The 14,000-nt window shown below is 34.4% G+C and overlaps 1 protein-coding gene across 1 annotated transcript; it reads left to right on the forward strand.

The window, feature by feature from the left end:
* Nucleotides 1–650: 650 nt before the first annotated feature.
* On the forward strand, nucleotides 651–12,988 carry LOC148621145 (vasopressin V1a receptor-like). Its single transcript, XM_088573965.1, has 7 exons — nucleotides 651–729; nucleotides 1,991–2,096; nucleotides 3,936–4,077; nucleotides 6,579–6,904; nucleotides 7,410–7,548; nucleotides 11,469–11,573; nucleotides 12,668–12,988. Exons 2-7 carry the CDS (start codon nucleotides 2,028–2,030, stop codon nucleotides 12,934–12,936), a joined length of 1,050 nt encoding a protein of 349 aa, XP_088430091.1. The 5' UTR covers nucleotides 651–729; nucleotides 1,991–2,027; the 3' UTR covers nucleotides 12,937–12,988.
* The last annotated feature ends 1,012 nt before the right edge of the window (nucleotides 12,989–14,000 follow it).

Below are 14,000 nucleotides of genomic sequence, written 5' to 3' on the forward strand. Positions count from 1 at the left end.
ACTTTTTTAGCAGAATCATGATACCAATATTTGTGGATTAGGGAAGAAACAAGAGTTCATGGATTCTTGAATTCGTGGTTTTGAGGTTTTCAATATACACTTCAATGGGAATCTCCTTTTCGTTGGGAACAAAATTTTGCGGTTTGGCCTACCCACGATAACCACGAAAATTGGTACCCCACGAACAACAGTACTTTCTTGGTATATAGATACTTCTTAAACCGCTTTGTATGTGTTAGTTTGGTTATATTATGTTCTTTGTTGTGTGCGTCTGTTTTCCATGTCTAGTTTTTGTCCCTTGATTATATTCTTTTGATTTCCACTGGAATCATGGTTCCCTTGATTACTCTTTTATATACAATATATATACATATATAATTATCTCAAACTTTCAAAAACCGAATACAAAACTAAAAATTTTTTATGTGGTCTGTAGCTATTCATGAATACGAAATAAAAGAAAATTCCGTCCGTGGTTGAATCACCTCCTTTCTGATTTGTTTAATGATTGCTATATAATTTTTCATCAAAATCGTATCGTATCGTAACATATATTATAGTATTTGCTCAATATGTAACATATAATGAACAGCTTGTAATATCGTATGACTTTTATTGAATTGTTTGTCTCTTTTTTCATATTTCGAAGGCTTCATTCTTTGTATTGCACTTACTAGAACTTTTAGTCGCTGGTTTTGGCTTCATATTTCGATATACTTGGATATAATTGTGAGTATTTGTTGTAAACAATTTATTTTTGAATTTATTAGATCTTCCTATTTATTAACTTCTCTGCTGCTGATGAGAGACTACTTCTTGAAAAACGATTGCAACATATCAGAATTTGTATTTCAATAAAACCTAATCAAACCAAACGCTGGAAAGTCCAAAACCGGTCTAAACCAGACTTTCTAAAGTTCAACCGCTTCGATTTCAATACATATATATAGTGTTTCTAGAGAATTAAGTGTTTTTAGTGTCTTGAAATTTAATGTTTCTAGAAAAGCATAGGACGCTTACCCTACAGGTGCACCTGGTCCATGCTCCCATTTTTTAGTGGAGCCCGAGTTGCTCATTTGCTTTTGTTACTTTGTATGTATGATTTTAGTTACTTTATGTTCTTTGTTGTGTATGTCTGTTTTCCATGTCCGGTCTTTGTCCCTGGACTACATTCTTTTGATTTCCGCTAGAATCTTGGTTCCCTTAATTACTCTTTCAATGAATTTCAAGGCTTTAAATGCAGTGAATCAACAACTAACATTCAACTTTGAAAAATGAAATTTGTAGTATGAAATAAGTGATATTTTTTTTTAAAAACAAAATTTGTCATGTGACTGATTTTTGCTATTTGTCATGTGACATTCACTGCCTGGTTTTTGCTTAGACACCCTCTTAAAGGCATTTATTGTTGAGTTAAATATTTTATTGACATATATCACATTTTTCTGTCTAACTGAAAATCCATTCTTTTATTTTACTATTCAAAATATTTAATTCAGTTGTATTCACTGTTTTATCATATTATTCATATCTGGATCGGAACAAAATTTTAAACAGTAAACAGAAAAAATATCTAATAAGGGAAGATTTAACAACATATGGATGGCATGCAATTGAGTCGAATTAAAACTAATTAAGGGTGTTTTTATAATGTGAAATTAAGTAGGGAAAATCAATATGAAAAAAAAACAAACAAAAACAAAAATAAAAACAAAATGAAAAAACAAAAACAAAAGTAGTAGTAAAACCGTTGATTGATTTCTGAAGCACTTGAAACTTTAGCAAGGGCTTTCTGTTTAAGGCTACTTTCAAATTCTGTGGTAGTTTAGCGTGTTATGATACATTTTACATAACAAAATTTCAATCAATAATTCAAGAAATAATTGAAATACGTTGACTTATTCATAATTATCCAGCATATGTTTAGTCACGCGTACCTTTCATGTTTAACAGGTTAGATAAATACTGGTTTTGTAATTAAACATTTCAGATTTTCGAAGAATATTTAAATGTGAAAGCAATAAACAATGGAAATGAACAACAGTGAATGTGCTAACTTCAGCGATACCTCATCTAGAAAATCACAGGAGAATAAGGTAAGGTTACTTATATTTTTTTCATTAAAAACTGCATGTCAGGAATTTTTATTTGTAGTTTTCACGGTTAATGTTAGGTAATATTTATTTTTTTATGTTGAATATCTATAAATAATTGATGATTTAGTTTACAAGACGATACACCTAGATACATATATGTAATTAAAAATATAGATTCCATTTTTGTCCAGATAGGAACAAAGTGTGGTCCTCTATTTGCTGACCTATTTCGTCACTCTAATGAGACTGACTTTATAGTTGATATGATTTAAAAAAAGAATATCGTTTCGCAAGATCCTATAATCTCAGTATCTGCTATATAGATGACGTATTATCGTTAAACAATCCTAGTTTCTGGGATTTTATACATCGCATCTACCCAAATAATCTTGAGATAAAGGATACTATAAAGATAAAGGAAACTGATCTAAGGAAACCAATATTCTAGAAAAAATGTAATTCAGGATAAAGACCAGATATGGAAAACAGACACACAAGAAAGAACATAAAATAACCAAAATAATACGTACAAAGCAACAAAAGTAATGAAGCTTCTGCCAAAATTTTCTGCGCGTAAAGCCCCGTGCAGGTCCATGTGTTAAAAGAATAGGCCTACAGCAGCGGTAAGCTTGTCGTAAAAGGCGACTAAATAGTGTTCAGAAACCTACAGAGCAATTGGGATGTGTACCCCTGGCGTGTTACATGCTGGGGTTATCAGGCTATAATACGGAAAACCTGACGGCAAACCATAGTGGTGCACTGTGTTGAGAAAGATGCCACGTTCCTTGCACGTTAAAGAACCTTGCTGTGGTATTCGATAGGAGTAGGAACCTTTGCGCTCCTCCACAGGAGGCTAAATTGCCCGACCTTACCCATCCCTCCCTTTTTCTAGTGGCAATTAAAATATGCCGATCCTATTATCCTTGTTTCCCATCCCTTTTTTTCATTTCATCATCATTTCATGTTCATTTTATCATCCATTTCATATTCATCGTCTGAATATAGCTGAAATATTGCTGCTCGGACATTAAACCCCAACAATCAATCAATCAATCTGCGCGTACAAAACTTGCAGTGCATGGCAATGAATCTATATTTCGTTTGACCAACTTTTTTCTTTGATCCTGTTCGTAAAAATACCCAATTACTCTATCAAAATAGTGGTTTATTTTGTCATAAAGCGCGATGTGTACACATAAGTACTATGTTTCTTTTTTGGATTAACCAATGGTAAATAAGTGTGCATCGTAACGATGAGACTTGCTCAATTTTGAATCTGTGGTTTTAAAAATGTGTTCTGTAGTTGTTGTTTTAAAAACACCGGAATAATTGAGCTGTATGTTGAAGACTGTACCTGGAAAAGAATGTTGTTGTGAATTTTTTTTTGTTAAGCAAGCCTAGAAATGTTATTCATTGTTGCCCTAAACACATGAGAAACATATATTCTGTGTACTTTTCAAGAAGACTCTTGTGATTTTATTTACACTATGATTTTTGTATAACATCCAATATAGCAATTTTATATAACATCCAATATAGCAATTTTATATAACATCTAATATACCAATTTTATATAACATCCAATTTAGTAATTTTATATAACATCTAATATAGTAATAATAAGTTAACAATATTTCAAACCGAGGATACTAAAAAATGCCCGACTTTCGCATGAAGCCACGACAGAAAACAACTTCTGGGCAGACATGATATACAAGCTTAATCTGATGGGGGAAACTCTTTAAATACTATATGTAGCCCTATTTACCCATGGAACATTTTGAATTTCGTGTTAGCTATAAAAGCTTGGTTAAATTGTATTTCTTTTACTTAATACAGAACATTGACCACCTTACAAAATGGCTAGCTGTGACAGAACTAATTGGAATTATAGTTTTTAATACAGTTGTGTTGGTGTTGCTGTTGTTTCCAAAGAAGAGTAGCAGAATGGCTTTCTTCGTACGGAATTTGGCCCTTGCTGGTAAGAAAAAAAATCTTACGTCACTTGATCATAGACGCGTTTTACAACTCTAAAACTTGCCCTGTAATGTCTGATAGAGTAGTGTTAAGAGACTGTCTATTTAGAAACCCACGATATGGCACCTATACCTGACGCTACATACCAAATAGCAAGAGGCTGCGATTAGTAGTTCCTTAGAGAAGTGTTACAAAAATGATTTCACCACCCGCCTGACCGACATTTATCATACTTTTACCCGATTTTCACATTTTTTGTACCATTTTATTTTTAATTCCTTACACGTTATGTTAGTTTATAAGTGTACATAGGACATAATTCAAGAATTTATCCATTCTTTATTCTCACATGTATACATATATAAAATGATGTATGATGCATCAAATTCATGTTTATTGACGCCATCAATATCAAACAACGAGACACAATATCATATTGAATTAATCTCTTCACTATTAGAAAGGTTTCTTTTCATAAACTGATACTAAACGGTTGCATCACAGTTTAATGTCTTCCTGTATAAAACTTTACAAAATGATTGTTTAAATATCAGAGTCTATAACAAATTAAAATGAATAATGCAGGAGTCATTGACTTTTGCTAACATCATTAACCGGTAAACAATGCTACAAACATATAATGTTACTGTCACTGGTTTAACGTTTGTGTAAAGCAATTGGAATAACACACCAGTGTCATGCTCCCAGTTTTCATGTAACAACAGCCATTTCAGTATTTAAATTTGCATTTTGAAGAAAACCATACATTTATTTTCCACTAAAATCCAACAAATCAAACCAAATCAAGAACAGTAACTCTTGCACATTACAAATCTCAGTTTTAATTGAAGCCAGAGTGGTTCATTTACTTTCGTGGCTATGTACTTGTTTTGTAGTTATTTTGTATACTTTGGTGTGTGAGTGTCTATTTCCGTGTCTGGTCGTTGTCCCTGGATTACATTATTTTGATTTCCGCTGGAATCTTGGTTCCTTTGATTACCCATTCCTATCATAACAATGTTATGTCAAGTAATGTTATGGTTTTCTTAATATTAGCCAAAAATATGTACAGTGATTATTTGACTGCATTCTAATATCAGCTCATTAATTTAATTATAAGATCAGCATGGCATGACGCTTTTCTTCAACGAAATGTATCCGCAGTGAAGGATGGACAGCAAGCAAGTTGCAACACCACCTACTCTTGTAGTGGCATTCATCAAATGTGGATACTTAAAAATTCTAAACAGATGAGGTGCAGTTCAAATTATCAGGAAAAGTAGTGAGCAGATTTAATTGCAGGACAAGATAGAATATATTTATATACTGAAATCTAACTTAGGCTTTCTTGTATGATAGTGGAAAAAATAAAGATTTACTTCAAAACCTAAAATCCTGCATCTTTTCGGAAATTAGTTTTCTCCAAACTTTTGACTTCTCAAACCCATTATACTACGGTGCACAAGATGAATCTCGTTTAAAAGGACTCATTCGTAATTTGTTGCTAATTCGAAAAAAAATATGTTGTTCGTGGTAACAAATCCACATTTTTTTCTAAAACATCGCAGAAGGGTAAAGTGTGCAACACGGAAAAGTGGGTTTGCGATTTGATTGCTTTCCTCATTGATAACATATTAGTCACATTCTGAGCAGCTATTTTTGAACAAACAACAAGTTGGCATTCCATTAGGCCCTCACTGTGCACCTCTCCTTGCCCATTTGTACGAGATTTTCTTCAGAATCTCGTAAAGAATAAATATACTTAAAAATGCTTAATCTTTTAACTTTAAATACATAAATATTGATGATGTATTGTCCACAAACAACTCTTCTTTTGGTAAATGGTTACCTTCCATATATTCACCAGAGCTCGAGATAAAAGAGACTACAGAAATAGTCTTTGTGCATCATTTTTGGACCTACTTCTCCAATTTGACAACGGTGGTCATCTTAGCACTAAGATTTATGATACTTTCATTTCAGCATGTGATGTTTATATTTCACCATCGTTTCGTTACGCTAGAGCAAGTACTAATTTCTCTGATTTCTTGAACGCCATAAATATCTGCGTAACGGACTTTTGAATCAAGGGCATGAGGAAGTCCTTCTCAAAAGGTCTCTTACCAAAATTCTATTTTAGATATTAGTCCCTTGAAAAATGCTCAGTTTCTTCTGAGATAATGAGTTATGATTTTTTTTGTAACTTGTTCTTTGTGCTGAAGGGACCGCTGATTTACCGATTATAATCGTGCAGATATAGCATGCAAATGTTGTTTAATCACCACTAGTATATTCAATGGAAGAGGGAGGTTAAGCGCGGTGTAAAACATGGATTCAACCCACCATTTCGTTTGAAATACCTGTAACAAGTCAGGAACATAGTAGTACAAGCTGTTTCAGTGGTGAAATACCTATTTTGCCAGATTTTATTATGGACTTGATTTGATTATGAATTGCGTTTGTGTTTGGTAATTTTGCTGTTACCCTTATTGTGTTTTGTTTCAGATTTATGTGTTGGGCTGATATATCTACTACCCGAAATTATTGTCTACAAATATCATGTTGGGTGGAACAAACCATCATGCATATTTTTCTTCAGCATTAGAATGTTCCCTGTGTATGCCTCTACTTTTGCGATTGTGATTTTAACATTGGACCGTCTATATGTTGTTATTAGACCTATTGAATCTGCAACAAAGGGAATAAGGTATAAAATAGTACCATTGGTGTTGTCCTGGCTGCTTGCTCTTTTGCTGTTAACACCGTATTGCATACTGGTAACATTTAAAGAGGGAAAATGTTATTATTTCATTAAAGGAACAGGAGCAAAGGTATGTGTTTATAACAACACGAGCCATGCAATACAATACATCTTGTCGGGCTGTATTCATGATCTTTGATCTTTGATCTTGAATATTTCAAGATCCTTCGTTGATTTCTAAACACTAGTATTTTTTACTGAATGTACATTAATTTGGCCAAAATCAATTGGTCAAATACGAAAAGGCTAATAATTGCATTATGCCCGGAGTTGCTCCGTTGCATTAGAAAGTGAATTCAATAAATATCTCAATAAGATTAAAACATGCCTATTCGTGTACAGTATGAACGCACACTTACACGATATAGCGATTTGCTTCACAAGAACCCAATGAAATCTCATCGAGCACTTGAAAAATGAACATCCGATGCTAAATGTTTGCTCAATTTCAACAGTGCCAAAACAATTCACATAAAAGGTTTTAGCAAAATGGTTTTTTTAAAATTATAAAGTTTATTTTTAAACCACAAAAGATAAAAAAAAAGTTATTGCAAATGATAATTCTACTTTTCCAGGTCATGCTTCTATATGATATTGCAGTAAACGTTGTTATACCCATATCAATAATTGGACTATGTTACGCTATTATTGTGATGACGATATTCAGGAGGCAGAGACACAAACTTCTTATACAAAGTAGTCCACTACAAAAGCGTATGTATATTGTATACATTGCGTAAAGCCATCCATGAAGTTGATCATGGTGTTTTACTTTTTCCTCAGCTTTTGAATGATACAATCTTTCATATTATCAAACTGAATATGTTTTATTATCTAATTTTTCAACTATTTAATACAAATAAGTATGTTAAAGCTAGTTTCAAGACTTCTGGAACAGGGTTATGTTGCTATAAGATTGAAGTCATCACTACAGAAGTTTTATGGTCGTCATCATGAACTCGTGGATCGTTATGGTGTATCCATCCGCGCCATGAAAACTGATTTGTCCAACGTGTTATAGTTTTCCTTCCCTCTTTCGTCTACACCGGACTTGACTTTATGAGCAACTCGGCATGTGTGTTCAGAAAAAGCAGAGGACGCTTACCCTACTGGTGCACCTGGTCCATGCTCCCAGTTTTTAGTGTAGTCCGAGTTGCTCATTTGCTTTTGTCGCTTTGTGTGTTTTATTTTAGTTACTTTATGTTCTTTGTTGTGTGTGTCTGTTTTCCATGTCTGGTCCTTGTCCCTGGATTGCATTCGTTTGATTCCTGCTATAACCTTGGTTCCCTTGATTACTCTTTCAATGTTATCCCCATTAAAAATCCTCATCCTCAAAATATAAAATCCCCATTCTCAGCCCAACCGATTACAAATACCATATACTTGGATTCTTACTTAATACACAAACTGTATGTATGCTTTAAAATAAACAATGTGTTCGTTGTAGTCTTTTTATTTTATTTTTACATTGGGGGTTAATTCCAATCAATTAGATATAACGTTGATTTTTAGAGAAAGCATCCTATAGTGAAATTTTATGTCAGATCGATGGGTTTTTGACATATATGTTTCTGATTTTTCTCATTTTGCCCGATTCTTACAAAAAAAAAAACTTACACTTACTTCAAAGGCGATACAGTTCCTTTCACTTACCGATGGAGATATTGATCATCAACATCAGCGACGTCCTTTGTATATATATGAATAGCTAAAAAGAGTAATCAAGGGAACCAAGGTTATAGCGGTAATCAAAAGAATGTAATCTAGGGACAAAGACCAGACATGGAAAACAGACATACACAACAAAGAACATAAAGTAACTAAAATCATACATACAAAGTAACAAAAGTAAATGAGCAACTCGGACTCCACTAAAAACTGGGAGCATGGACCAGGTGCACCGGTAGGGTAAGCGTCCTCTGCTTTTCTAGAAACACCCGCCGAGTTGCTCATAAAAAGTCAAGTCCGGGGTAGACAAACGAGGAAAGGAAAACTATGATCCGTTGAATACATCAGTTTTCATGGTGCTAATGGATACACCATAACGATCCACGAGTTCATGATGATGACCATAAAACCTCTGTAGTGATGACTTCAATCTTGTAGCAACATAACCCTGTTCCAGAAGCCTATTTGTTATAGCCCGATACAAAAAGTCTGCGTAGTTTCGGCTAGCTCTGGCATAACGTATGAGTTGTGATGTGAACACTCCATACGCAGGAGCCGAAGGGATGTTGCCACAGATGAAAGGAAAGTTAACAATTCTGAATGAAAAGTCATTCTGAAAATATTCTGACGGAATTGAAGAAATTTGTCGACACGGAAGACAAGGAATGTACAAGTGCGGAGGAGCAGTTTTGCTAAAATGTGACATTGAATTCCGTCCATCATAGGCTTAGCCTAAAATCTCAAAATTTCATCAGTCAGTTGATGTTTAAAAATATATATAACAGATTGGCCGATTGTGTAAGATTTAACACTAAATTGATGTATGATCATATCAGGAGCATAATGTACGTTAAATTGAGTTGCGTTTTTCATCAAACTATTTATGTATGTTATCAAACAATTATCGATAATCAAAAATTAAAGATGTGATTCATATTGATTTAAACAAATAATCGTACAATAAAAATAATATTAGTTTATTTTAGGTTAATATTTTTTAAACTAGCTCATTTATATTATGATTGGATTGATTGATTGATGACTGGGGTTTAACGCCCGTGCAGCAAAATTTCGGCTATATTCAAGCAATGATCATGAAATGATGAATGATGACGATGAAATGAAAAATGGATTGGTACACAAGGATAATAGGGTCGACAAATTTTGATTGCCACTAGAAATAGGATGGGATGGGTAGGGTCGGGCAATTTAGCCTCCTGTGGCGGAACGCAAAGATTCCTGCTATTGAATACCACAGCAGGGCTCTTAAACGCGCGAGGAACATTTCATCTTTCCCAATACGGTGCACCACAATGGTAAGGTTTTCTACATGATAGCCTGATTACCCCAGCATGTAACACCCAGGGATACACCATTTTACTACCTGGGGCACACAACCCAGTTCCTGTGTGGTCAAAGCGCCCTAGGCCACGGCTAGGGTTCTGAGCAGTATTTTGTCCTTATTACGACAAGCTTAGCGCTGCTACAGTCCTATTCTTTTGACACCCGGACCTGCACGGACTGGTTGGATTGAAAACAATAAATACATATTAAGATAATTCAGTTGTCCAATTCCAAAATATCATTACATTTTAGTTTTATAACCCTTGTTTTTTGGGAAGTGTATAGATATCGTTGTGTCCGTCTGTTCGTTCGGTCACAACTTTTTATCGTTAACATTTCCTCTGCAACTGATTACCACAACAGATTTTTTTGACAGAAGCATTTTATTGCTATGTCATATTGTGGTATCCGATTTCACACTGAAGCGACACCTTTTCCTGTTCGATGACTTCAATTATTTTTTTACCATATGATCACTGGCGTGTGGAGCAAGGGGTATCATCGGTGAGCTTTGTTCTGTTTTCTATTTATGTCTTGATTTTGTAAGTACTTGTTCTTAAAATGGATGTTTTTAATGAATTTTTTTTGTTAACTCAATATATGCAATACATTTCGCAGGAGTAATTTCCTATATCAAAAAAGATTTAATTGTTTTTATGTAAGTGGTAAATCAATGTATTGAGTTTCTTCAATGTAACATAACTGTTTTGAATAGTGGTCTAAGAACATATATAGTTTTTTTGTTCGCGAGATTGATAAAGAAACTTACAAATTTGTACGATACAGCGAAAAATCTGGTTGATTATGAAATTGTTTGAAATCTGAATGCAGCATCTAGGTAAGAGACGTGCAACCCACCATGCAATTCATTAAGTGAATTGTTACGCAATGCATCTTTACATTCACTATATATATCTGATGCTTGCTTAAGGAAGTAAAAATGTCATAGTGAATTTATTGTTTGTGTAACTTATCCAGGAATGGTATTTTGTTTTGTTTGTTTGTTTGTTGGGGTTTAACGTCCGAGCAGCAATATTTCAGCTATATTCAGACGATGAACATGAAATTGATGATCAAACGAACATGAAATGATGAAATGAAAAAGGATGGGACACAAGGACAATTGTGTCGACAAATTTAGATTGCCACTGGAAATAGGGAGAGGATGGGTAGGGTCGGACAATTTAGCCTCATGTGGCGGAGCCCTATGGTTCCTACTCCGGGAGAATACCACAGTAGGATTCTTTAACGTGGCATCTTTCCCAACACGGTGCAGGTTATCCGCATTGTAGCCTGACAACCCCAGCATGTTACACGCCAGGGGTACCGTATTCTACCACCTGGTGCACACATCCCATTTTCTCTATGGGCAGAGCGCCCTAGCCCACGGCTAGGGTTCTGATTCTGAGCACCATTTAGTCGCCTTTTACGACAAGCTTAGCGCTGCTGCAGGCCTATTCTTTTTACACACGGACCTGCACGGGGCTGGTAAAAGCAGTTGATCTAAGCCTGCTTGAAATTATACTTAATTTCGTGATTTGTTTTCTTACAAAAAAACGAGGAAGTTTAGATTTAATACAGTATTTCCTTATAAATTGTAAATATTCTGTCATTTGTTTTAGATCAATACAGTGTTACAACCACAGAATCGCTTTTAACTGGGAAATCAGATTTTTTCACTAAAGCAAAGATCAAGACTATAAAGCTTCTTTTTGTTGTCATTGCAGGTATGTGATGCAAATTCAGTTATTTTGAAATGAACAGTCCTTGAACCGTTCCGCGCAACGATTTCGTTGACTGATTGATCGCTGACGGATCGATGACCGACGACCAGTGACCAATCTGATTGCAGTTTTGTTATGTGAAATGACGTAATATGTGTTTGATATATAAGAAACGTAAAATAAAAGTATCAATTGATGTTTAAATCTATAACATTACGTAAATATGTGTACAATTGACAAAGAAATCAATAAAAACCGTAAAATACAGTGAACGCTCTGTGGTCACGTGATGCGATCACCGGTTAAATGGATCGGTTTGACGAATCGATGACTGAGCAGAAACTGATCGGTGACCGATGACCGATCGCAATTTTTGTTGTGCGGATCGGTTCAGGTACTGTGTGTTATTGTATTTCATTCTGTTGCCTACACTATGTATTTATGTCACGGTAAGGGAGTAGTTTATTATGTATAATCATGTACTGAGTGTCATATTCATATATTAAGATATTTATGAAAGTGGTTAGTCTTATGTTGCAATATAACAAAAAGTATTAAAAAGTAACTTTGTTGTACAAGTTAATAAAAAACAAACGGTATGAAAAATGAGGTTTACCACAAAAAAAAACAGCAAAAAGATGAACTAATCTCGGTAAATTGGTACAGCAAATTTTGTATAAAACGATCCTTTTTGGACTGCAATGGTCCAGTACGTTTAAGCCGATGTATGGTTTACACAGATTATTAAAGTACTGAATTTTTTTTTAATGAAATGACTTAAAGGAAGGTCTTGAGTCTAGTGGAAATCAAAAGACTGTAATCTAGGGACAAAGACCTGACATTGAAAACAGGAAAACACAACAAAGAACAAAAATAACCATGTAAATGAGCTACTCAGACTCCACTAAAACTGGGAGCATGGACCAGGTGAACCGGCAAGGTAAGCGTCCTCTGCTTTCCTAAAACACTCGTCGAGACGCTCATAAAACGTAATGTCTAGGGTAAACGAACGAGGAAAGGAAAACCACCTGGAAAGTGTTAACTACCTACAATCCAAATTATTGTTTAATATTTTCATAAATATCTTTGTTTTGTAGCCTATGTCATCTGTTGGACACCAGTTTGTATTGGAGACATATTGTTAACATGGGGAATTATAAAAAACGGACCAGTGTATAAAGTGCTACTAACTCTGGCACCTTTAAACAGTCTCGTGAATCCGTTAGTTTTCCTGCTTTTTAACACCCAAACATTCCGTTTTAAATCATCATTAAGTCGAAGGAACTTAACGGTCTCTCGTTCTACGTCATTCACGAACCGGTTGCAAACGTCGGTAAACAACGGTGAATATCTAACGACATTTTAAGCAGAAATATATTTTATGTCACTTAAAATATTCAATAAATCTATCTTAAACAACGCAACTATAGCAATTTGTACATGTAAAATAAACTGATTTACAGAATAGTACAGTATCACATGTGTAAAACAAACCCCATTTGGACAGAATAGAATAATTGGTTTAGACAAGTATCAGTTCGTCAAGGTTCAAAGCATGGTTAAATTGATATCAAGATACTTTAACAAGCGTCTGGTTTAGACACGCTTTCAGCGTATTCAGGGTTTTGTTTAGACAGGTTTTTGGTTTATTTAGGGTTCGATTTAGACAGGTTTTCAGTTTCTTAAGGATTTGGTTTAGACAGGCTTTCGGTTTATTCAGGGTTTGGTTTACGGTTTATTCAGGGTTCGGTTTAGATAGATTTTAAGGTATAAACAGTTGGAGATTTTGTTACGATTCAAATGACAGGTTTTGATTAGTTTACGAATTTCACCAAGGTTAAATTCTATTGGTGCGTTTTGTTACGAAGAAACAGTAGCAATTAATGAGAAAATAAAACATGGAACACTGTTAATACATAAAAATAAAAAAATCAACAGAATAAACACTGTTAATACAAGAAATCAACAGAATGCGTGCCCACGTTTGCCTTATATTATAGATGGAGGAAATCGTTGTCACTTAAATATCATTTCTATGTGTTGTGATGCTAGATATTTGTACTTATTAAAGAAGTACCTACAAAATGTGATTATGATCAATCATGAATATCTAACAATGCATGAAATAAGGACGATTAACGTACAAACAATATGGTAATGTTTTTTCTAATCATAGAAGGGAAATCAAGGAAACAGGATTGGAACGGTAATCAAAAGAGTACAAATCGCGGATAACTCCATACGCAGGTCCTGAAAGCACGTTGGCACAAATGAAATTAAAGTTAAATATAAGTAATGGGGAGTCACTGCGTTTAGCCACGAGTTTTTTTCACTAAGAGTAAGTCACGATATGAAGCTGAATAGTGTCTGTAGTGTCCTGTATAAGTTTTCTAGGGTAGATGCGATATATACAATTCATGGAACTGTAAT

The sequence above is a fragment of the Perna viridis genome, chromosome 3, assembly GCF_037379345.1.
Source record: "Perna viridis isolate PV_CMFRI_1.1 ecotype Kerala chromosome 3, ASM3737934v1, whole genome shotgun sequence".
NCBI classification, from domain to species: domain Eukaryota; kingdom Metazoa; phylum Mollusca; class Bivalvia; order Mytilida; family Mytilidae; genus Perna; species Perna viridis.